The 24,175-nt window shown below is 44.4% G+C and overlaps 1 protein-coding gene across 1 annotated transcript in view; it reads right to left on the bottom strand.

Moving 5' to 3' along the window:
- Positions 1–24,175, bottom strand: part of SYN2 (synapsin II) — a 1,078,985-nt gene that overhangs the window by 274,363 nt on the left and 780,447 nt on the right. Inside the window, exon 7 of the mRNA XM_086938961.1 lies at positions 17,131–17,273. Coding sequence (XP_086795087.1) covers positions 17,131–17,273 — 143 coding nt within the window. The remainder of the gene's footprint in view (positions 1–17,130; positions 17,274–24,175) is intronic.

The raw sequence follows: 24,175 nt of genomic DNA, 5'->3' as shown, positions 1-24,175 counted from the left end.
GCCAATGACTGCTTTTGCTGTTGATGCCCTTGCTGGGTCACTGCTATAATTTGCAATAGTCTCTTAACTCTGTCCTTTCTTCCGTTTTTATGGGTCTCTGATTTTTGCTTGCGATCATACATCACTTGAATGTGCTCCACACATTATTTAATTATGTAAGGGACAGTACATGCATATGTTTTGCATCTCCAAAAATAGAGAGTGGTACCTGGGTACATTTGCCCTTTCTACTGGTTCAACTGGGATTTCTTTCCTTTTTATTGAACCCTATTTTTGTTGGCTGTTGAACTCTGTGCACTTTACGCCTGCTAACCAGTGATAAACTTGCTTGTGCTCTCTCTGTTCAACAAGGTAAAATTGGTATACACCTGGTTTGCATGTTTAATTTATTTATACGTTTCTAGTGTAGTGTTTACATTTTTTTATTTTTTATTTTTTAGTGTATGGTAATACCTGTACCCAGGTACTGTAAATTAACTGCAACTAGGGGACTGCAGCACTCATTCTGACAGCCACTCAAGTAACATAGTAAAACGTGTCCTAGACCCTTGGCTGGGGTGAGAGTGTATTCCTTCTGCCCCCCCCCCCCCCAAACTGCAATAAGTAGGAATTAGAAATGTTTTGCACCTTTCTGCCTGGAGAACCAATAAAGACAAGGGATTGCCATCAAAACAACAGACGTCGAGGTTGAATAGCCGGTTGGTCTCAACTTCCTGGTTTGACCTGCTAAAAGTGATCCAATTTTCAGAAAGTTTTTCAAGTCTGAATATAGAAGGCTTCAACAAGACAGGAAAGATAGGAAAGCTGATGCAGCAAACGCCCTTGAGGAGAAAAAGGTGAAAGCTGAGAGAGCCTTAGAGGAAAAGAAGTTGGCTTTAGAGGAGAAGAAAATTTGGCTGGCACATGAGCTGAGGCAGAAAGAACTTGACTATGAAGACAGAAGGGCCACAGAGTCCAGTGAAGATCGTGGAATTGACACAGAGGTGCCTAGAGAAGTTAGAATGGCAATCATCCCTAAAGGTTTGTTCTTTAGCTTTGGGTTGGGAGATGACATCTACAAGTGGTTTGAAGTCCATGAGGTAGGCTTGTGCACTCACAAAGTCCCCCCAGAAGAGGATTGGGGGCTAGTCTGTGGAAGCAGGGGGTGGGTGGAACTGTTGGAGTCTCCTCTACAGAATTCCACGGAGTTACCTAAAACTCTGTGAAATTCTGCGGTGTTCTGTGAGCTCGCAGAATTCGGTACACTGTGCTGCTCATGCAGATTTTTACGGTTTTAGAGTTTACCACACTGTAAATAAGCATGAACTGCAACACGTGGTGCACAAGAGGACACTGCTTCTTTCAGCCACTCAAGTAGTTGTTCAATTCGAGCAGCAGCTTTCTGAACGAGAATGGCCGTGACCTGCCGTGCCTACCTGCATTGAGAAATCTCACGGGGAGGCGTTTTAGCTCCTGAACCCAGATTATTTGCCCACCCCTAGTGGAAGCATATACAAGTCACTTGGGGTGGGGGGGGGGGGAATAGTCTACTGACCCTAAGGGACGCTGACAGGATGAAGTATGCCAAAAAAAGAAGTTTGCCCTTTCCAAGAGAAATAGTACTTACAATTTAGGGATAGTCAGTGCAATAAATTGAGTTGTTAGTTGACTGGAATGTGAGCGCTGGTGAAGCAGCAACAACAATCCTTGTGAGGGTGAGGCACAAGCCAACCCTAAATTAATCTGCACTCAACATTCTGGTAGCTTGTGACAGAGAGGTTAGTCTTAACTTAGAGGCAATGTGTAGAGTATTTATTCAACAATCCAAACGGTAATAAGGTGAAAACACCACACAAACGGAATACTACACCAAGTTAGGAAAAATAGAACTTATTTTAATAAATATCACAAGGCTAAACAACAAAAATTAAACTAGTGGATCCGTAGATATTCAAGTTTAAAGATTTCAGTGAGGCTGGCACCAAAAAGTACAAAGTGCCAACTGCGGTTATCTGGTCACGCTGGACCAGGAGAAAGTCACAAGTTCAGGCCAACCACGATGGAATGCAGGCCGGCTACAGGGACCCAGTTACCTCTGCTAAACAAAGTATCTGGCAATGCATCAATTCTGAGATGTGGCAAGGCTGCAATGCGAGAGTCTCTATTGTTGTTGAGGCTGCCATTGACGAGGGGTGTGAGGGCCTGCACTAAGGATGCAATTCTGATGAGGTGCGGCGGCGATGTGGGTCTTTGTGACAGGTCCAATCCACACAGCAGCAGAGATGCGTCGGTTCTGCTCTGGGTTGCGCTGAACAGCAGAGAAAATGTGTCCGTTCTGCTGAATCTACTGAGCACTAAGCTCACTTCCAAGGGTCCAGAACTGGGGTGGCCCCACTTGGCAGGGTAGACTCACAGATGGCAGAGTCCAGGTGTAGGTGCAAAGCTGTTGGAAGCCCATCTATATCGAGGCTATCATCGATGGTGTCTCGCAGCTGACCCCCCACCCCCCCCGTGTACTTGAGAGGACTGGGGAGCGGTTTCGGACACCTCGAAGGGAGGGTTGAGCTGTCATGCCTGCTGACCGCGTCCGTATGGGCGCTGCCCCCTTACTCCAGGTGACACTACGCACTCTGATGGACGGGGATGCTGATCGGGTGCGGAGCCGGGGCTGGATGACCCCCCCCATTGAAGATGATATGGTGAAGGCGAGAGGGAGCAACGCTTCGGGTGGCCCACACGCACATCAAGGTCACTGTGTGTGGCGGAGGCTGAGGACTGCAGTTGGGGGTCTGACCTCATGTGAGCAGTGGGGCCCAGGTGGTCCCGATACAGCTGGTGGGGGTTCCTGACGGGGGGGTCTCAGCAGAGGAGATTAGGCAAGGAGGTTAGAAGCAGCTGTGACGGGGGAGCTGAGGCAGCCCACAGCACTGGGCCGCGCCTAACGAGAGAGGGGGTGAGGGACTCGGCCTGCTGCTGTGCTCAGAGCAAAACAGTATTCCAGGTATTAAGGGATCGGTGACTGGGCCTGTCCCCTGCCCCCCACCTTACATACCGTGGTGATTGAGAGAGAAGGGGGCAATGGATCTCCTTTGTCGGTTGGACCTGATGGAAACGGTGAGGCCCTGACTGCCCCCTACATCGAGCACCTGGTCTTCTCTCTCCTGAAGCTTCTGCGAGATCCCGGGGAGACAGTGTGGAGGACTACGTCCGGGGATGGACTGGGGCCTGGGTCTGAGGCAATGAAAGGCACACTGCGGTGCTCCTGAAACTGAGGTGCTGGTGTCCAGGCCCCCATTCCATGCTCCAGCTGAGAGGACACCCATCTACCCCAGCAGCGCAAGCCTGATCAGTGTGGCTAGACCGGGGGCCATCCGCCAGCTGGCCAACTACGCTTAGTTCTACCCCTTGCCACTGAGACCGGTGAGGCTGTGGGAGCGGCGGATGGGGCTATGGCCCCAGATGATCGCATTGCTTCCTGGGCTGGCTCCCCGTCGACACCTGTGAACAGCTTCAACCTTTAGGGTGCACCAGGTGGAAAATGGCCACCAGCAAGGGGAGGAAAGACAGATTGGTGAATGAAATGCTCCTCAAAACACCCAACTCGCTATCTGAGGGCCCGATCCCACAAAGGAACACAGAAGACGTGGAGGGGGAGGACGGAGCAGGTCACTACTCTTGTCTCTACGAGAAGACCTCTCATCAATGAAGAGGGAGCCTGAGAGAGGTCTGCAGAGATCTGGACTCCCTGGGAGATAGGATTAACACCCTAGAGGACCATGAGTCTAGCAGGGACGAAGAGATGGAGGGCCTCCAGCAGAAGGTCATTCGGCAGCGTGAGCAAAGCCTGGACCTTCGAGCCCATGCTGAGGACTTGGAAAACAACTCCTGGCGCAATAACATACATAACTGGGGCATTGCAACCAGGACGGAGGACACAAACATAGAGGCTTTGGTGGCTGACCTCAGTCATGCAATCCTAGGCGAGCCCCCAGACTTCGAGAATAGAACAAAAGAGAGCAACCCTGCCCTATGATATAGTGGTCCCAGAAATGGGATCCAATCAATATAAAATGGGTGATTAATCTAGGAGCCAGCATTGCACATAACAAGAAACAGGTCAATCCAGATATACTCAAAGAAGATTTTTTGGAATATATATATATTTTTTATTTTTTTGTCTTCTTTGATTAAATGTTTGGATTGTTTAAATCCACATTATATTTAGAACATCAGAACACACATGATAAAGGGAAAGATAAAAAAGTGGAAAGTTCATCCTATGGCATAACCTCCCCAGTAACATACCACACTGCATTCATACTCTCAAGCTTACTTATTCTAATTCACTCAACCTAGTATTCTTTCATTCAACTTTCATTCATTCATATAGTCCTGGTACTTGCAACACAGAGATGGTCAATTTGTTGCATAAGTCAGAATGTTATTCCAGGAGGCAGATGACATATAAAGGGGTCCTGATGAATGTAGGTCAGTATGCCGTATTCCTGGAAACGCAAGCCGACGCGCGTTTCGGTGACTGGCCAGTGGGGCCACACCTTCGTCAGGGCTAGGGGTTGTTTACTGGGAGGGGAACAGGTATAAAATATGATGTGTGTCAGAACATAGGGATTACTGGCATAATTCGTTTGGAGAGTAAAGATTTACAAACTTAACAGGAGTAGGCTATATAGGAGTCCTAGTATTTAGGGAACAGATACTCGTGGCCAGAAGACCTATGGACAAGGTGGATAACGCTCCTGTCTCCCGTTGCGGTTGGCCGACCGGGGGAGCCGACGGAATCCCATTGAAGGACGATCCACTGCTACTTAAAGTCTTCTATCCTATGTTAGGAACTCCCACCTACATTCATCAGGACTCCTTTATATGTCATCTGCCTCCTGGAATAACATTCTGACTTATGCAACAAATTGACCATCTCTGTGTTGCAAGTACCAGGACTCTATGAATGAATGAAAGTTGAATGAAAGAATACTAGGTTGAGTGAATTAGAATAAGTAAGCTTGAGAGTATGAATGCAGTGTGGTATGTTACTGGGGAGGTTATGCCATAGGATGAACTTTCCTCTTTTTTATCTTTCCCTTTATCATGTGTGTTCTGATGTTCTAAATATAATGTGGATTTAAACAATGTAATCAAATTTTGTACCTTTTGCTACATTTAATCAAAGAAGACAAAAAAATAAAAAATATATATATATTCCAAAAAATCTTCTTTGAGTATATCTGGATTGACCTGTTTCTTGTTATGTGCAATGCTGGCTCCTAGATAAATCACCCCTTTTATAATGATTGGATCCCATTTCTGGGACTACTATATCATAGGGCAGGGTTGCTCTCTTTTGTTCTATTCTCAGTTTCTTTCCCCCTACAGCCTGCCCACATCCTTAAAACCCATTGGGGAAGCCCCTTCTTTCACTAAGAGCCCCCAGACTTCCAAATCAAATTGGATCACATGCACGGAGTGGGTCCTGGAAGGGCTGCCTCTGCTCCACCGGCCGATATTTTAACATGTGTTCATGACTTCCTGCTCATGGAGCGTATACTTCGCAAGGCCAGAGACAATCCTGCACTCTAGTTCAAAGGCCAAAACGTACGCTATATCAGGACTTAGCAGCCTCCATGTTGCAGAAGCCCAAAGCATTCGGCCTATCACCACCCATCTGTGGGCATTTGGCATATCGTACTCCTGGGACAACTCATTCTGGCAAATACGCTCAGTGGTGGAGGCAGTTACAAGAAAAGGGTAAACCCGGAGTCACTGGGACCTGGCTGCTTGACAGTATATATTAGAGTGGTCCCAGTGTATTGGTAGAATTCGCATAGAAGGGAGAAATGAACAAATCAAAAATGACATCCTAAGAGAAAGCAGGCGGGCCTATAAGAAACTTGTTGCCCACGCTAAGGCCGAATGGGAGGAAAACCAGTGGGAAGAACTTACTAAGGCCCTAGCGACCAAAGACCACCGCCTGTTTTGGAGGCTAGTGAGTGGGGGGTCGGGAAATCTCCAATCGGCAATTGAGCCAAACATCGCTCCAGGGGTATGGCAGGCACATTTCCAGTCCCTATACAGCTCTGAGCCGGGAGAATTTATCGCTGATACCGGGGTTGGTTGGCCAGATTATGAAGGGGATCCAATAACACTGGGTGAGGTCACTGCTGCCATAGCAGGACTTGCCTCGGGAAAGGCGCCGGGACTGGATGGCCTACCAGGGGACCTGTTTAAACAGGAGCCCATTGTCTGGGCCCCCTACCTTACCGCTCTCTTCAACGGAGTTCTTAGCGGCATGGAAATCCCTAGTACTTGGCTGGGGGCGGAGGTGGTGCCCATTTTCAAAAAGGGCTCGCCCCTCCTCCCAGCCAACTACAGACCCATCAGTTTAATTGATGTAGCACAGAAACTGTTTGGCAGGGTCTTGCTGAATCGACTCCAGGACTGGGTGGAAGAGGTGGGTGTCCTTAGTCCCTATCAGGCAGGATTTAGGAAGGGAGTTTCCACAGTGGACCAGGTTTTTAGATTGAACATCATCTATTGGAGGGCAGCAATATTTGAGGGCGGTAGTCTCTACACAATTTTTGTGGACTTACGGGCCGCCTTCGATCTGGTGCCCAGGGGGAAACTTTGGAGCGTCCTGGCAGAGATGGGCGTTCCTCCGGACATCCTATTAATCTTGCAGAGGCTACACCACAATAATTATGCTCGAGTGAGGTGTGGGAGGTCCGGGGAACTTACTGAAAGATTCCCCGTTGACCGAGGGGTAAGACAGGGTTGTGTGTTGGCATCGACCCTGTTTTGCCTCTTCGTTAACGGGGTAATCGCCCACCTGAATGCCATTGACTACACCGACGCCCCCAAATTGAATGGCAGCAGGGTGCCTGCAATTATGTTTGCAGATGAAACCCTGCTGCTATCCAAAACCCCTATGGGGATACAGAGGATCCTCGATTCATTTGTGGCCTTCTGCACTGACAGGGGGCTAGAAATGAATGCGGCCAAAACCAAGTTCATGGTTTTGAATCCGAGCCAAAAACTGCGGCCGAACCCGTTATTGGGAGCAGCACGGCTCGAGAGAGTCGCCACCTTTGAATACCTCGGTGTGACCCTTAATGAAACCATGTCTTGGGGATCCCATCAGAGCAGGGCGAACCTCAAATTGACACAAACTACCGGGGGCATCGCCCGGATGATGACTGGCTCCTCATACCGTCCGCTGGGGTCGCTCATCCAGATATACAAGGTCCAGGCCAGGGGAGCGACCATGTACGGGGCGGAATTGTGGGGACACACACCTTGCCGTAGTCTGTCACTAACGGAGAATAAGTTCATCAGACAGATAGCCGCGCTTCCGCCCAGCACCCTGCTCCTCCCCTTGAGGCTTGATCTGGGTCTACGACCAATAGCCGACGAAATAGGTTTGAGACCCATAGCCTTCTGGCGTAGGCTGTGGAGTAGTAACGATCTTGCAGCCTATAGGGCGGAATTGGTGGAATTATTGACCCACCCAAAAGCGCTCCGGATCCCCTGGATTAAACACATCCAATGTATTTGTATGGAAATAGGGCTCCCGGATTTATGGACTGATCCTGCCAGTGCCGCACTAAACATCTCCAAAAGGTCTCTGGCTAATGCATACCATGAACAAAAACTAGCTAGGGTCCTAGATGGCCAGGCTGAAGGGTCATTATCCTCTGTATTTTTACAAAGTAAGGACTTATATAGGTTTGAGGGGGTTTTGGATGCTATTTCCCCTGTGCTTGCCAGAAAGCTGTTTCTCCAATGGAGATACGGCACATTGCCCTTTCGGTCTTTTACCAGCTCCTGGTCATCACCTCCCACCACAAAGCAGTGCCCGGCCTGTGACGCCACGGAGGAAACTGATTTACACGTGGCCCTCTTTTGCCCAGCCTATAGGGTTGCGAGGAAATATTGGCTTCTCCCATTGATTAGAAACATGGGCTGTAGGGAATATGCCCCAATGTACAGGATTTTAAAATCTGATGTCTCAGGCCCAACTGTGTTTGCACTGACAACATTTTTTACTAATGTCTGGCACACCCGTAATCGCATTTTAAAGGCGCTGGTTTCCTCCTAATTTTAAGATTCATAGTTTTTAAAGTATTTTTAGCATTATGCAATTCCAATGTTTTATATTGTTTAAATGTACTGATCTATTGTGATTGTATATGTGTATTGTTTATCGTTTATGGCCAATGGCCGAAATAAAGATTGGAAATGAAAAATGACATCCAGGGTATTGAATGAGAGAAAACAATAATATTCAACCAATGTTACTTAATCACAATGAAAATATGCATCTTATGCAGAGAATAAATCTTAAGAAAAACCTAACAAGGTAACAAAATTCACATGAAAGGTGCCCAAAAAAGTTTCTAAGTCAGAAGGTAAACTTTCCACTGAGACAAACTTTATCCTTGTATACTATCCTACCGGTGCTCCATTGCAATCGCCTGTAACTTTTGAATTTGACATGGTCTAACCCAACCAGATAAATATGTGCTTTTTGCAGCTATTTTTTAGTTTAAATATTAAAAACTCCTATCTATCTCCGGTTCAAATTATTGAGTCGTTTGTCATTTTGGTACAATTTTATTTATTCAAATTCTTCAAAATTGGTTTGGGGCTTTTCTTGTGTTGTGATTTCACTTTATTAACACTCGAGTACTACATAAAGACGTTTCACATTGTCTTTAAGTTAAGCCTCATGATTGTGCCAAGCTAGGAAAGTGTTAAGCACTGGTTTCTTTACTGACTCTAGTGCCTATCCTGACAAGGATTGTGATTATTATTTCAGATGAGTTCTCACTCCTCCAACTAATACTCCAATTTCCTAAAGTACAAGTATCAATAGAAAGTATTGATTCTATGTGGATCTTTACCTCTTACAAAACTATAATGTGTACGTTTTGACTGCCTACAATGAAGATACGTATAGAGTTGAAATAATAATTTATGAAAAAACACATACCTTCAAATCTACAATATTGACATTTTTATATGTGTTAGCTGTTATAGTTCCATTTAGGAACCTTCAATGTAAGCATAAGCAGCATGTGGGCACCTTAACAATGTCTATACATTTGCTATGAGCATGCTTTCCCGCTAAGGTACAGAAACATTCAAAGAGTGTTGATTGATGAGTGGGTCATGGATATATGAATAATACACACTGGGGTTTTCCTCGACCTGCATTTCAGCTGATGTATAGCTCTCTAGTATTCACTTTGCTGTGCACAACCCTGTCTACACACTCATCTATTCCAATCAATGTCGAATTTCACATATCACTTGATACTATTATAGGGACATAAGTGAAATAAAACGAGATATGTTTTAAATGCAAAAGACAAACCTATAAGATGATTTGTAGAATGTTTTGAAATTAGATAATAGTACTAATAAAAGTAATATCAGTGTAGTGTTCCACTTACAGTTTGAAAAATTGAGAAGCCTAGCATAATCAAATTCCAAATAGCCTGCCCAGGCTGAAAATAAGTATAAAGGGTCTGGGAAGTGGAGTGGAAGGCCATTAATATGGCTAATTATTTCATAGTGTTTCACTCTAACCTCTATTCATGTGCTAGATTGTGGCATCTAGGCAGGGTCCTTCAGTCACAACATTTGTGTTTGTCTTTACATCTGCCCTGTGGACGGAGGGTACACTTCAATTTCAAGGTACAGCAAAACCTATATTGGAGTTAAATAGAGAAAACATTACTTCTCTTTTATCCCCCTCACTCCCTTGAGGAGCTGTAGGTCTGTGTAGAGTTCAACTGTCCCGGGAAACGGCCTTTATAACGCAGGCACATCCATGGTTGCTGTTTGCCCGCAAGCTCAACCAACCATGCCTTAACCATGTAAATGCCTTAACCACGCATATGGGTGGTTAAGGCACTGCACGGTCTACATGCAGGAATGGGTGGGCCCAGGAACAGGAAGAATCGGGAGAGAACGCAGTGAGGTAAGTGGGACTGGGGTTTTGGGGGTGGGGGTTGTTTTTAAGGCTTTGGTACTTTTTAGTGCTCAACGGGGGTTGGGTAGGGAGAAGGGCTTGGTGGGAGAGGGGTACTGTTTAGGGCTCAGAGGGATCAGGTAGTGTTTGGAGCTCGGGGGAGGGGGGGTCAGGGTAGTGTTTAGGGCCCCCTGGCCGGTTGGGGTAGAGTTTAGGGCTCGTGGGTCAGGGTAGTGTTTAGGGCACTGGGGGGTAGGGGTGGTGTTTAGTGCTGAGGAGAGGGGGTTGGGGTAGTGTCTTGGGCTCATGTGAGGTGTAGTGTTTAGGGCTCAGGGGTGGAGTCGTTTTTAGGGATCAGGGGGGTTGGGGTAGTTTTTAGGGCTCAGGACAGAAGGGTTAGGTTGTGATCTTTAACACACATCCCAAAACAACAGTCATGCCTTTACCATGGACATGTGTGCTAAAGGTATGCGTGCTAAAGGAATGCGTTTTTTCAGATGCATGTGTTGTTGGGGACGGATAGTAGAGGCATGTGTGGTTTAGCCATGCAAGGCTCTGTCATACAACAAACTGTCCCGCTTTTCCCACCTTCACTTTTCACTGAGGTTCCCGTTCTAGAAGTCCCTATGCTCCCTCTCACATCCCTTGAGGATTACTACTTCTCATGGCTTGTCCAATTCAACTCATGCCTTTCCTCCTGTTTCACACAGGGACACCACTGTCTCTAATGGTGCCACACCATCATAATCAGATAATATGTCAAATTCTTACATGGGGCTTCTTGTTTTCTTTGGCCTTTGCATCATATGACTTATCTGACAGGGCTTCTTTTTGCATGTACCTGGGGCATTACCTTCTCTTGCCAATGAGTGTATTTTAAGAAAAGCCCTTTTGGGTTATTAAAAGGCTCACTAATGTCTCCCTAATCAAGGGTAGCATTTTCTAAGGGGCAGTATAAATGGGTGCAAGAGCTATAAGATGTCTGGGTAACTGACCACTGAAACTATTTTGGCGAGTCGCCTATCACCAGCCATATCCCTTCATGTTATTTTTTTGCTTTGGGCTGCAGGTGTCTTTGATGTCTTTGAGACACAGGCTCTATATGGCATGTGAGTGAGAGTGGACATTGCAATCAGCACCATAAAATCGTTAATAACTCATTGGGTAACTGATCATAAGAAACCTTGATCTAGCCCATTTATATTTGCCCAAATCTCCAGATTTCTTCCACAGACACTTATGGAATCTAAACCTATAGTTCTCTAAGCAAGGGTATCATGAAAGAGAGGCGTTTCACGAATTGACGTTGTTATACATGAGTTATTTTTAGTATTACCGAAAAACATAATGACAAAATGTTAGGCGTTGCGGTTTGTGAATTGTTTGTGCACTGCCTCATGAAGCCCCATTCAGTCAGACCCTCCAGGATATCGCGATTTCGCGATTTTCCGCGAAATCGGCTCTTTTTAAAAAATGCTGCGATTTTTACAAAAATGCCCGCGAAATCGTCATTTTTGTAGAAATCGCGGAATTTTTTGCTATATCCTGGGGGGTCTGCTTTATGTGGCTATCGCCTGTGCCTCTGTCTCCGATGCTGCACCAAAGCTCCTCAGATACTCAGCAGCATTGAAGCGTCACAGCGGGATGGCAAACCTCACACCTCCAGCCCTTGATGACCTGTTAAGAGGTGCTTCGAAGGTGACTGAGAGGGAGGGGCTGCAGGTTCAGGAGCTGCAACATCTATTCACATGCAAACAGCCCTGAATGTGTCATGTCTCTGCTATTTAGAGGGGGGCTCACACATTCCATTTCTACCCAGGGCCCCAAACATCCGAGACTCGGCCAGATTACACCCCTGATTACACCCACCCTGATTACACCGAGGCAGCACGTGGTTCTCTTCACAGAGCGTAATTACTGTCACTAAATTGTAAGCAAACCTCAGTTCTTCAAACATGCAGTCTATAATTTAAGAAAATACAGAAATGGCACAATCGCACCCACACTGATTAACAGAGTATGGAGGACAATCAGTTCAATCAGTTCTCTTAGAGTATCTCCTGTAAGTACTGTACATCACAGTGGGGGATGGCATTTTGGACAGAGAGCCTGTCTTCTCGTTGTCTTGTGCAGGAGGGGGCGAGGAGCCCAAGATGATACTAGAATACTGCATGCCCACCCCTGTGCCCACCCTGGTGGATCCTGTTCCCTCTCCTGTGATGGCTCCTGCCCTCCCCTCAGTGATGGCTCCTGTCCCCCCATGTGGTGGCTCCAGTCCACCCCCCGCCTGTGATGGCTCCTGTCCCCCCATGTTGTGGCTCCAGTCTACCTACACCTGTGATGGCTCTTGTCCCACCCCTGTGGTGGATCCTGTCTCCACCCTGGGTGGCTTCTGTCCCAGTCCTGGAACGGCCCCTGCAGCGAGGGTGAAGTTCTTGATGGGCCTCTTCTCAAAAGGGCTCAGCTCAAAATTAATATGGAAAGGTCGGCGAGTAAGTAAGTGAAGGGATGGGTGAATGGCTGGATGAATTAGTGAAAGGGTGAATGGATGAATGAAAGATTGAATACATGGATAATGAGAGAGGATAGATGGATTGATGAGAGGGGAAGGATGGAGAGAAAATGTAAATAGCCGGATGTATGGGTGGAAGGGTAGCTGGATGATGGATGAGGGGAAAGATGGATGAGGGGAAGGATGATGGATGAGGAGATGGATGGATGGAGGGGAAGGATGGATGGATGAGGAGAAGGATGGATGGATGGATGGATGAGGGGAAGGATGGATGATGGATGAAAGGAAGGATGGATGAGGGGAAGGATGGATGGATGAGGGGAAGGACAGATGGATGGATGGATGGATGGATGGATGGATGATGGGTGGGTGAAAGGATGGATGGAAGGAAGGATGGCTAAGTGAAAGGGTCGATGGAGAGAGAAAGGGAGGATGGATGGATGACTAAAATAGTGGATGGGTGGAAGGATTAGTAAGTGAAAGGATGGCTGGATTGGTGAAAGGGTAAATGGCTGAATGGATGAGTGAATGGATGGATGGGATGAAGAGTGGATGGATAAGTGTACAGATGGATAGGCTGAAAGGGTGGATGGATAATGGAGATGAGTGAAAGGATGGATTAGGGGATGGATGAAGGGATGGATGAGTGAAATGATAGATGGAAGGATACATGATGGATAGGTTTGCAAACGGTTGAATATGTTTGGAAATGTCTGGGCTTACTTATATACTATTGCGCGACCTCTGATGTGTCTGTAAAACGTACCTATTGTCCTGAAGTTTTGTCCTGAATTTTGAGCTCCTGTCCTGAATTTGTGTCCTGAATTTTGACCCTCTGTCCTGAATTTTTACACTCACCGTCCTGAATTTGCACCAATGCCAGTTGGTCACCCTATTCGCTGGCTTGGAGACGGAGCGCCGTGCAGAGATATCTGTCCCTCAAGATAAACAGACAGAACCACTCAGCCGAGAGAGCTGAGGCGCACACGAGACGGGGTATCTGCAGAGGCGCGCTGGACAAGGGATGAAGTCAGAGGGTTGAGCTCATCTATTGCAGACCATTTCCCCCTGGGAGTGAGCCATGGGAAAAATCCTAGAGGCGAGAAATTTAACACGGGCGTCAAGTGGCCCCATGTCATGTGTGTCAACTTCAACCAGTCCCCGCTTTTAAATCGGAGACGATTTGCAGGCTGACATTTTGCAACGAAACTACAAGTACCAACATGCAGTTCGCTACTGTTTAACAAGTGACCACTTGGCGGTTTTGACTGCTCTTTCTCTAGTGGTTAGGTCTGTCGAACGGGCATCCGGTGGGATATCAGGTCGTGTTCAAAATACACTGTACTATTTAACGTGCTTACTAATAAAAGGGGCGATAGGTATAGCCATCATTAGTGCAGCAGGTACAGTGGCACCAAGCTCTAAGGCTATTGCAAGACACAAACTGACCTGCAATGGTACGCCTCTTCTGGCACAGGGCTTTGCAACGTGACGCATCTGGGAGATGCGTCACGTAGTAAATACCCCGCACCATGGTGCATCTTTTGCGCCGCCGCTGCGTCACAAAATTGACGCAACGGCGGCGTAAAAGCAGGTCAAGTGGCTTGTAAATCTGCCCCAAAGTGTCTACATTGTAAAGAAACCCAATATACATAGCTTCATGTTGTTAAATAACTAAAAAAACTAAGATATCTGTGTTTGTTGTAGGAAAAATGGCCTCATAAAATGCTGCAAAATTGCCGCTAAATTTCCATATTTGTGCCGCTAAATTTCCATTTTTGTGCCGCTAAATTTGCTAATCCATGCCGCTATATCCTGGGGGGTCTGATTCAGTATTTACACAGAGAAATAAGAACCTGAGAACAGAAATAAATGAAGATTTCACGATTCCTCTAAAATTAGACTTACACAAGTTAAACGACCTATTGGTTAGTTTATACCTAGATGCAAACACCGGCCTTTAAGAGGTAGTCTGGGGGTGCCACACTATCATGGTCGAAATATCGTTCTCCAACTATATCGAATCCACAATACCACCTTTCAATATACTGCCATGATAAGTAGATATGACGGCAAGCAGAATAAATCTATACTTTCCTGTATATACTGATGCAGGGCTGCTGGAATTTTGCGTCTGTGTGGCTCCATCATTTTTTTTCACAGTTATAGATTTGCCGCATTTGCCATATAATTCATCATCTGCCACACAATTTGCAGATTTAAACAAAAAAATGATTCTTGGTCAAATGGTTAAAAAGCTACTAAAACGCTGTGACTGGTGTTGCTGAGCAGCGGAAGTCCCTTTGCAAAGCTTGACTGGTAACGTTTTTGTTGCCTATTGATATATTTGGATGTTAAACTGGTATAATGAGGTGCAACCAATGCCCAACCACTGTTAACAAGTGTAAAAAATGTCAAGATAATGGAGTAAAACGATGACAAAATGTGCAGCATTACTTTACACAATTTGCCTTTTCTTGCCACATAATTTACTCAACCCTGCCGCATAATTTCTCCCTCGCCAGAATTTTAGTGCCCCTGTACTTATGTTGACCACTTAATGGTAGTAGATATTGTTCAGTTCATACTGTAAAAGGTCAAAATTCAGGACCTTGGCATTGTGGACTCAAACTCATATCGGTGCAAATAACATTTGCGCCAGTCTGCAAAACTCAGCTGTACCCAATTATCTCCTAGGTGTAAACTAATGGAGAAAATCCCTCACAAATATTATTGCACCCATATTGTACGTTATTAGTCCTTTCTCACACGTTTGCATGGACAACTACCACACTGTAAAATCTCACGACGACTGTCAATGCAAGCACACGGGGAGTGCAATTTGCAATCAACCTCTGATGCGAATTTTGCTCTGCTTTTTTGTGCTAACTCGTGTGTCAAAATGACCCCGTGTAAGCTGCATGGTCAACAGAGTCATGTCTTCAGTGGCTTTCCCAGTGCAGTCTTCTCAGCGTTCATAAATTATTGCTTTTGCTTTAATAAAACCCATACCGCCTTCAGTGTGACTGATTCCTTTGGAATTGTTCTGGTTCATCTGATGCTTTGATCATGTGTTAGCTTTGACATGGCCTCCTCAACATCCTGGGTATACTGGCTCATTACCTCACTGCTCCACCCTTCACACATCACCGCCTCAATGTGGCCAGAGGATTAGGCCAAGTAGCATGAAAGAGATGTAGCCCCATAAGAAAAGGGCGGGAAAGCATATCTTAGAGCCTATGATCCGACAGAGGGTGCGGACACTTCATAACGCAAGCCTGGTACGTAGGGATATCGTGAGATGGATGGATTTAAGTTCCATCCAGGAAATCAGCTGGATTTCATTTTTTACACTAATAAACACGGAGAAAAGAGTAACAGAAATTATTTTAGTTGGTGGTTCTAATGCGTATTTCAATGTTCCAAAATTCATTATAACTTTTCGCTCTAGTGTGTCCTTTTTTCCAATAATTACATATTGATTAGTCTGGAAGTTTTGATTTTTCTTGAAATATTTACTGAACTACTAGACTTTTTGATTATTTCTTTATTATCGAATTTTATGCTTTATCCTCGTCATTACAAAAAATCTGCAGTTTGGCAATCGAAGGACAAGCGCCAGAGTGCGGTTCAAAATGCAGATTAGTCAAGCAGAATATAGTGAAGGCGCCCTCTCTCATTGCAGTGTTTGTAACTTATCTGCAGATTGCCTCATGTTTTAGCTACATAGAAATTAGAATACAACACATATGTCTATAAGGTGCAAGATGGGAAGTTTTTCAACCTTTCTGGCCTCCCAAGCTTGCTAGAGCATGTAGTGCTTTGCAAAAAGAAATAGACGTATATTTCATTAAATATACAAGCAAATCAAAAATTGTACAAAATCATCAAATGTGTCAGCAATTCGAGATCTCCCCTGAAGAGCGATTCACCCACAACTTTGTCTGCAATGGGACATGCACTGTGCTTACAAGGAACACACGAATGGGCATCAAAGGTGCCTCAATTTAAACAATGGAACTCACTTCAAAGAAAATCCACAGGCTCAGCGGTTATTTCATGTATTGCACTGTATGCAGTATGACATTGTGCTCATATAAAGCGCTAAGATACCCAATTGGGTAAAAATAAAAGTAAAAAAAAGATGGTGTCACCAGGTCCATTTCAAACTGATAAACTGCACGAAAATTGCTAAAACGTCGGATTCTCACAAGGTATCTGTTTTTTGTGTGCTCATATTATGTAATTAGGTGTATAAAAGGAGATTTAAATTAGCCTTGAAGAATTCCTTAATATCCTTACTTTTCTCGTCTCTTCTTACACCTCACTCATACCTAGTAGTCTCAGCACAATTGATCCTTCTCCCTTTTCAATGTGACTAAAGTCAAGTGAAAAAAACAGAAATGAATTGTGGTCCCGCAGCTCTGCTCTTGGCACCCATGAGGGCCTAATATAAGTGATGATTCTACAATGATTCACCGAAGCAGAAAATAGGAATCAGCAGAGAAACAACATCAGACAGCAGAAGCTACGATTATAAATATACACACAGAAGATGATTCTTTGTTGGTAAGCAGTCATTAGGATACAGTCCATTGACTCATCTCCGTAACAGCAGACAGGACCACATGGACAGGTGTGGTGTACTCACATGTAGGCCTTGTAGTTACTGCCTATCTTTTGGATCCTGATGTCGTACTTTGAGTCTATGAAGGGCTCCGTGGTAGCGTAGGTCTGGGTCAAGGCCACCACGCTGACTATGTCTTGAAAATCATAGTGGTTCTCCACCTTCACCTATCCCCATCAGAGCAGCAAAGAAAGAGGAAAACAGGAAAAACTGTTAGAGTAAGAAGCAAAGAAACATGAAAAAGGTGTATTATCTTGATGACATTGTGGTGCTGGAAAATTACACTAGTGAGTGGACATGTTGGGTGAATTCTGCAATCGGAGCACATACACCAAAGTGAAAATGGTGTACACTAGTGAAGGGACATACACATATCCTGCAGTTTAGAACATATAAGAAAATGTGCTCTACACATCTCATGGTCAATTCTTAGCATAATCTGTCCCACACTGTATTTGAGTGGCTTAATTGCAGAATGCCTTAGTTATTAATTTGCCTGCATTATTTCAGATCTAATAAGCATCAATGTATTCCATTGGGTTACCAGTACAAAGATATATGAATTTTACACGAAGTAACGACCCTACTGAGGATTTCTGTCTCACTCTGTTATTGCTCACTCAGGGGCCGATTCAGATTCGGTAAAATGCCCTCCGAATAGCCGTACGAAGCATTTTCCTGTACGAATCGTATGCAGAACTGCACCCGTACATACGATGTAGTACGATGTGTACCCAAAGCAGTTCTCCATACGAATCGTGCCGAAGACCGTACAACTCACTAATCCGTACGAATCGCGTTCGGAACGAGCTGTATGCGATGTCCGTACGGATCAAAGCTGCCTTTTCCAACCCAGCAAGTACGAATCGTATCGACAACACTCCGTACGACTTTTTCTACGGGAGCTCAAACGTCCGTAAAAGCAGATTTCTCCTCAAAATGCATACGAAACCGACCCCCCCCCGGGTATGGTGCGTACACCCCATGGTTGCAGGGGTACGGTGCGGACACCCCTGGATTTCAGGGGTACGGTGCGTATGTCCCTGTGCGTACACCCCATGATCATAGGTGTAGGGACCGTAGGGGTACGGTTCATACACTCCAGTGTTGTAGGTGTACGGTGCGTACACCCCATGCTTACACCCCTTGATTTTAGGGGTACGGTGCGTATGTGATAGTGTTGCCCTCCGTACGAATTGCCCATGCGCGCCGTTTACCGTACGAATCGCGTACTTATTCCCCGGTCTGGATCGTACTTGGCGGGTCATACAGCATTTTTATGAATCGTACGGTTCACTGTGCGGGCCGATGTCGTACGGATTTACCCTTCATTTTCGTACGGTTGGCAAAGATTCGTACGGATTTTCTCGGAACAGATTGTAATACGCGCTTCGGACGGATTTGTACAATTCGTACGGAAACGGCTACGAATACGAATCGTCGTACGGATTAGTTTCCCGAATCGGAATCGACCCCTCAGTGTCCAATAATTGAAAAAGATCTGCTTACTGGCTTTTATTAGCTCCAGGTTCCTATTCTACCTTGTGGTTCTCTCCTGCTCCTGTATACAACAGTGAACTCTGTGTAAGTTGAACTGATAATGAATCCTTTGGAAATAAAATGTATATAACCAGTCTTTTGTAGATAATTTTGAATTCTGCCTCTGTAAACTATCTCCTTTCCCAAATTTACTGCCCCACCTTCTGCCACCATCTACCAATGCTAAGATGGCAGCCACATTCTGTCCGCTCCTTGCCTGCATCATCCACTCTCTGATCCCAGTCATTTGCACACATGTGACCATTTCTCATAATCATTGACTTGCTTTCAACACGGTTGCCAGTTTTTTGGTGAGAGGTCGCAGTCGGAGAGTGGCCTTTACTCACTGCGATTACACAGTAGGTGTCTATTTCACTACCATGCTCCTGCACCACTATACATCTGCCATGCTTGCGACTAATTTCCACATTGATGCATGTATTACAATAACTATCAAAGGGATCTTCCCCCTTACTTGGGGAGCCTGTATAACGCAATGGGTCGGCATCCCCAGCCCGCTTTGGCAGTTGCAGACTTCCCCTAATATTGTTAAGCGTCACCTCACATCTCACTCTTCATTCCTTCTCCTGTGCGTGGTTGTATGCTCATGTTCTATTTACCCAATTTCTGTTTGGATTCACAGACTACTGCAAATTCATTCTCTATGCCCAATGGTTAAGTGCTGTGACCACCTCATTGTAAAATCAGGTTCATATCAGAGCACATTCATTTGTGGCAAATTTTCCAGCTACTTGCCCTCCCTATTATGGCACTCTCCTCTCTTCCTGAACTTTTCAAGGATTGTTCGATCGCCTTCCCTCTTAGTTTGTCATCACCCCGATTGGGGCTTATGATAGGTCAGTAATTTTTCTATTTCACTCCTATACTTGATTTAAACAATTTAGGTTCTGACACATCCCTGAATTGCATGGTTTCTCATCACGTTTTTCATTGCATGGTTTCTCTTCATGTTCCTTGCGACACAGTGTCTACAGTAAAATGCACGTCACAATACAATTCCACGAGGTGATCGCATTCCATTATGGTTGTTATCATTACTAATTTATTTCCTTCTTTTACCTCTTTTTCCCTTTTCTTTTTACATACCTCTGTATCTTTTTCGTTCTTTCCCTCTTTCTTTCTAACAGGAATTGTTTTGTCTCAGGCATATACAATTAAGTCCTAATGATGATCCACATATTATAAAGTGGATCAAAAGTCACACAGTACCTTGCCTATCCCAAACGTCTTTTGCTTTAAAAAAAAGATTGCATTAGTACTTCAAAATAAGTTGTGGCATAATTTGTTCATTACTTTTACAGTCCCTAAGAAACTGTCTAAGCTATAAAAATACTTTGTTGTTTCCCACTTTTAATATGTCTCCTTGTGTTATATGATTGAATAAACACCTGTATTTTTCTATTTCCGATTTATTTATTTTCTATGTTCATTGTTTATTGTGTATTTATTGTTCGGGACCACTTGCTCCTTTAGAAATAAGTGGTAATGACCTGGAGCACGAGAAATCGCCATACTCTCGAGGGCCTATGGTGACACACTGTGGCCCAGGCAGCTGGAGATCACCTGAATGTTTGAAGAACGATCTCTTGTTGGTGATCCACCAGTGCTACAAGGCCTGCCTACAGGTCTGGCTCATGACATACTCCTCGAAGGACATCTGGGGCAAGCCAAAACTTATGCAAGGTCAGGTACCCACTTTTATTGGCTCTGAATGTGAATGATCTCCACACCTTAATCTAGGGTTGAAAGTACCCAAGGATCTCAAACAAGATCCTCCTGCTCTCCAGGGACCGGGGGTTTTGCATGCCCCAATCTTTTGTAATACTACTGGGTGCCACACTTACTCTAGGTCTCAAAATGAATTGTCTGCAAGAGCAAAAAACACTGGTTCCACATGGATTGTGCAGTGGCGTGTCAACCTCTCTGGGATTTGACCTGGCTTCCAAGACATCTTAGACCCAGTAGTGCTTACATCGCTACCCCTGCTAGGACTGTCCTCGAGATCTGGGGCAAAATGGAAATTAAACAGGGTCTTGCCACCTTCTCCTCTCTGAATACACCCCTGGCCCGTAACCCGGAATTCCCCTCCAGCCTTACAACCTCATTCTTTCCCTGCTTGGAGGGAGGAAGAATGTCACATTTTGGGGCCTTTTTATAGGGGGTTCGTTCAAGACTTTTGATCAGTGCAAAGAGGACTTTCAACTTTCTGATGCTGTCTGCCTGCAGTACGATTAATTGTGGCACTGATTGCTTCAACTCCCCAACACACAAGGGGCGACATGACATCTTACCCCCTATGAAATGCTGGTCAGATCTTTCGGCGAGACACGAGTCCTGAGCTCACGCACCTACTAGGTATTACACACTCCACCCCTGTACATCCCCACAAGTACCAGGTGCATTGGCAGGCTGACTCCACGGAAGGTATCTCACGGGAACAATGTGAGCAACTTTAGTGTGACATCCCTAAGATACACAGGAGCACCTGCCTGCATGAAACAGCCTACAAATTATTGACTAGATGCTACTACACCCCGACACGACTACGGAGAATGCTTCCTACTTCCTCTCCTCACTGCTGGCATTGCCAACCAGCAACCATTGACTTCTTCCACATATGGTGGTCCTGCCCCCCCCTTACCCTATATTGGAATGAGATCCTGAACCACATTAAAGGAACCATAGGCTTCACTCTCTCAAACTTACATAACACCTTTATACTTGGAATTCACCTTCTAACTCCGACAGCAATGACGCATTCTGACTAGCATCCTATAGTATGAATGTTAGGCAAGGACAAACAATGACTTGCTCTCCACTGGAAGAAACCTACTGCACCACCGATCTCCCAGAGGTTTATGCGTCTTTGGCATGTCGTGACCATGGAGTTTCTATCCCACAGAGTAACACATACCGAAAACAAATTTGCCTGCATCTGGTGGCCCCTAATAGATAATTTCTGCAGAATAAAACAATCCTGTTTTAGACCACCCCGGCTCAGAGCTCTTCAACTATTCGAACACACCTCCTCTGGAGCCAGAGACCCCCTCCCATAGACGGGGGACAGGCTCTCCCCCGTAGTTTCATCAATTTGCTTTACCCAGATCCCAATATGCATTTTCTAATGCTCCCACTTGCGATATTCCCTCTCCCATGTCCTTCCTTTGAACAAACATGATCCATATTGCTGTTCCCTCAAACTAAATTTAATTTTTATTTTTGTTATATTTTTCATTCTTTTTCCTCCGAGTTTTACCTATTCACTACTTGTGTGAACCCTGTCACACCTCTGTTTGCTTTAATATTGTACTGCTTGGCTGATCCAAAGCCTGGCGGCCATCCTGGCTATGAGTTTTATGCAGATTTTTTACGGTCTATACTGGCCTATACTCCAGTTACCGTGATTGTTACGATGATGATGCCATTTGCAAAAGTTGGATGTCCGATATTTGCTGATTATTGTACTGTTTGTATACGCTCTTTCAATCAAAAGGCTTGAAGTAAAAAAATGATATTACATGCCCAAAAAAATCGATATTCTTGACAACGATATTTTATACCACAATATATTTGCATCACAAACTTTTTGGGAGTTACGATATTTCTCACAATATTTTTTCCACACACCATTTCATAATATGTTAGAAACTCAACCCTGTCCTTGCCTCAGGAAACAGCATCTCCGACAGCCACTCCACCAAACTCCTCTGGACCGACCAGCACTGCATCCACTTTTCTTCAACAAACCCACCCAACACCAGTACGCCCACTGTTTACCCTGCAGAAGCTGCAATAGAATCACAGAAGTTCAACTCATCACCTTCCTCACCGACATATCACCACCGATATCCTCAGACATCAACACCACAGCACACAACCTCCACCAATGGATTGCAAACTGCATTGATACCCTTGCCCTTCCCCCCCACCCCTCAAGAAAGCAACTGGCAAACAATACATCAAGAAAGCAAGATGGTTTACACATGTGCTTCAAGAGTCCAGACACACCTGTAGATGGCTCAAGAAAACATGGAGGAACAACATAACCCTGGAAGCAGCAGCTTGATCTGTTGAGGGGTAAAAATTACTATTTTCCCCTCCAATGAGCGCAACAGTAGGGAAAGTGTTGGATAGCAGAGGGGTAAAAGTTTTTATTCCCACTTCAATAAGTGCTAGGGTAAAGTGTTGGATTGGGGAAGGGTAAAAATGACTATTTCCACTCCAGTGGTGTTAGATAGCGGAGGGGTAAAATGTACTATTCCCACTGCAGTCAGTACTACAGTAGGGAAAATGTTGGACAGTGGATGGGTGAAAATTGCTATTCCCACTCGAGTGGGTGCAACAGTTGGGAAAGTGTTGGATAGAGGGACAACACACCGACTCCAGGCAGTGCAACTGTAGGGAAAGTGTTGAATAGCGGTGAAAATTACTATTCCCACTCCAGTGAGTACAACAGTCAGTTCAAAATTAAAAACAAAGAAAAAACAAATATTTTTTAAAGTACAAAAAAAAAAATATATATATATATATATGTATTATTAATATTTGTTTTAAACATATAATAATAATGTTAAATACATATATAAATAACTACAAATATTAAAAATAAAAAATACTTTTCAAACAAATAAATATTTTTATTTAGAAATTAGTTATTAACAAAAACATTAATTACTACCTAAATTTAGTTTCTTTTCTTCCTATCCTATAACACCACACAACTCACAACCCACATCTAAAATAAAATGTATTTGCATGATTAACATAATTATCAATTAAATAAATACAATTAAAAAAAATTAAAACACATCAACATTAATTTACTTACCACCCTTTACACCTATATCCACACAACCCACATACAAAAAATAATTGAACAATTAACCTAATTATTAATCAACTGATTAAGTAACATTACTTAAGAATGAATTAAATAATTAAAAATAAACAACTTCCAATGTTTTACCCCTATACACCCAAAATCCTCACCCCCAAAAATATAATAAAAAATTAACAAAATTAATTATCAGTTGTTTATTATTATTCATCAACAAATTATTACTTAATTAAAAATAAATTACTTCTTACCCTTTACCCCTACAAATCCCACAACCCACACCTAAAATTATTTACACAATTACCATAATTATTGAATTAAAAATGAATTACTTCCCACATTATACCCTATAAACGGCATAAAATGTACCCCAACAAATAAAAACACAATTAACATTATAAAATCTCAGTTAAATAAATATGAATGAAAACATAATAATTAATTTATTACAATTAAATTATTTTCCAGCCTATTCCCCTATAATCTCCCAACCAGAGGGGTCGTTAGGATGGCGGACGGACCTGCGTCCGTCCGCCACCCCCAAGGTGGAGGGACCGTCCGCAAGGGCAGCAGTTGTCCCTCCATGCCAATTAGGATGTGACCTCCACCCTGGCGGTCCCATCCTGTATCCTTAACATTGCGGCGGGTGCTGCTTCAAGCAGCACCCGCCAC

Source organism: Lissotriton vulgaris, chromosome 9 (genome assembly GCF_964263255.1).
Source record: "Lissotriton vulgaris chromosome 9, aLisVul1.2, whole genome shotgun sequence".
Lineage (NCBI taxonomy): Eukaryota > Metazoa > Chordata > Amphibia > Caudata > Salamandridae > Lissotriton > Lissotriton vulgaris.
This window is presented reverse-complemented; position numbering and strand designations above follow the sequence as displayed.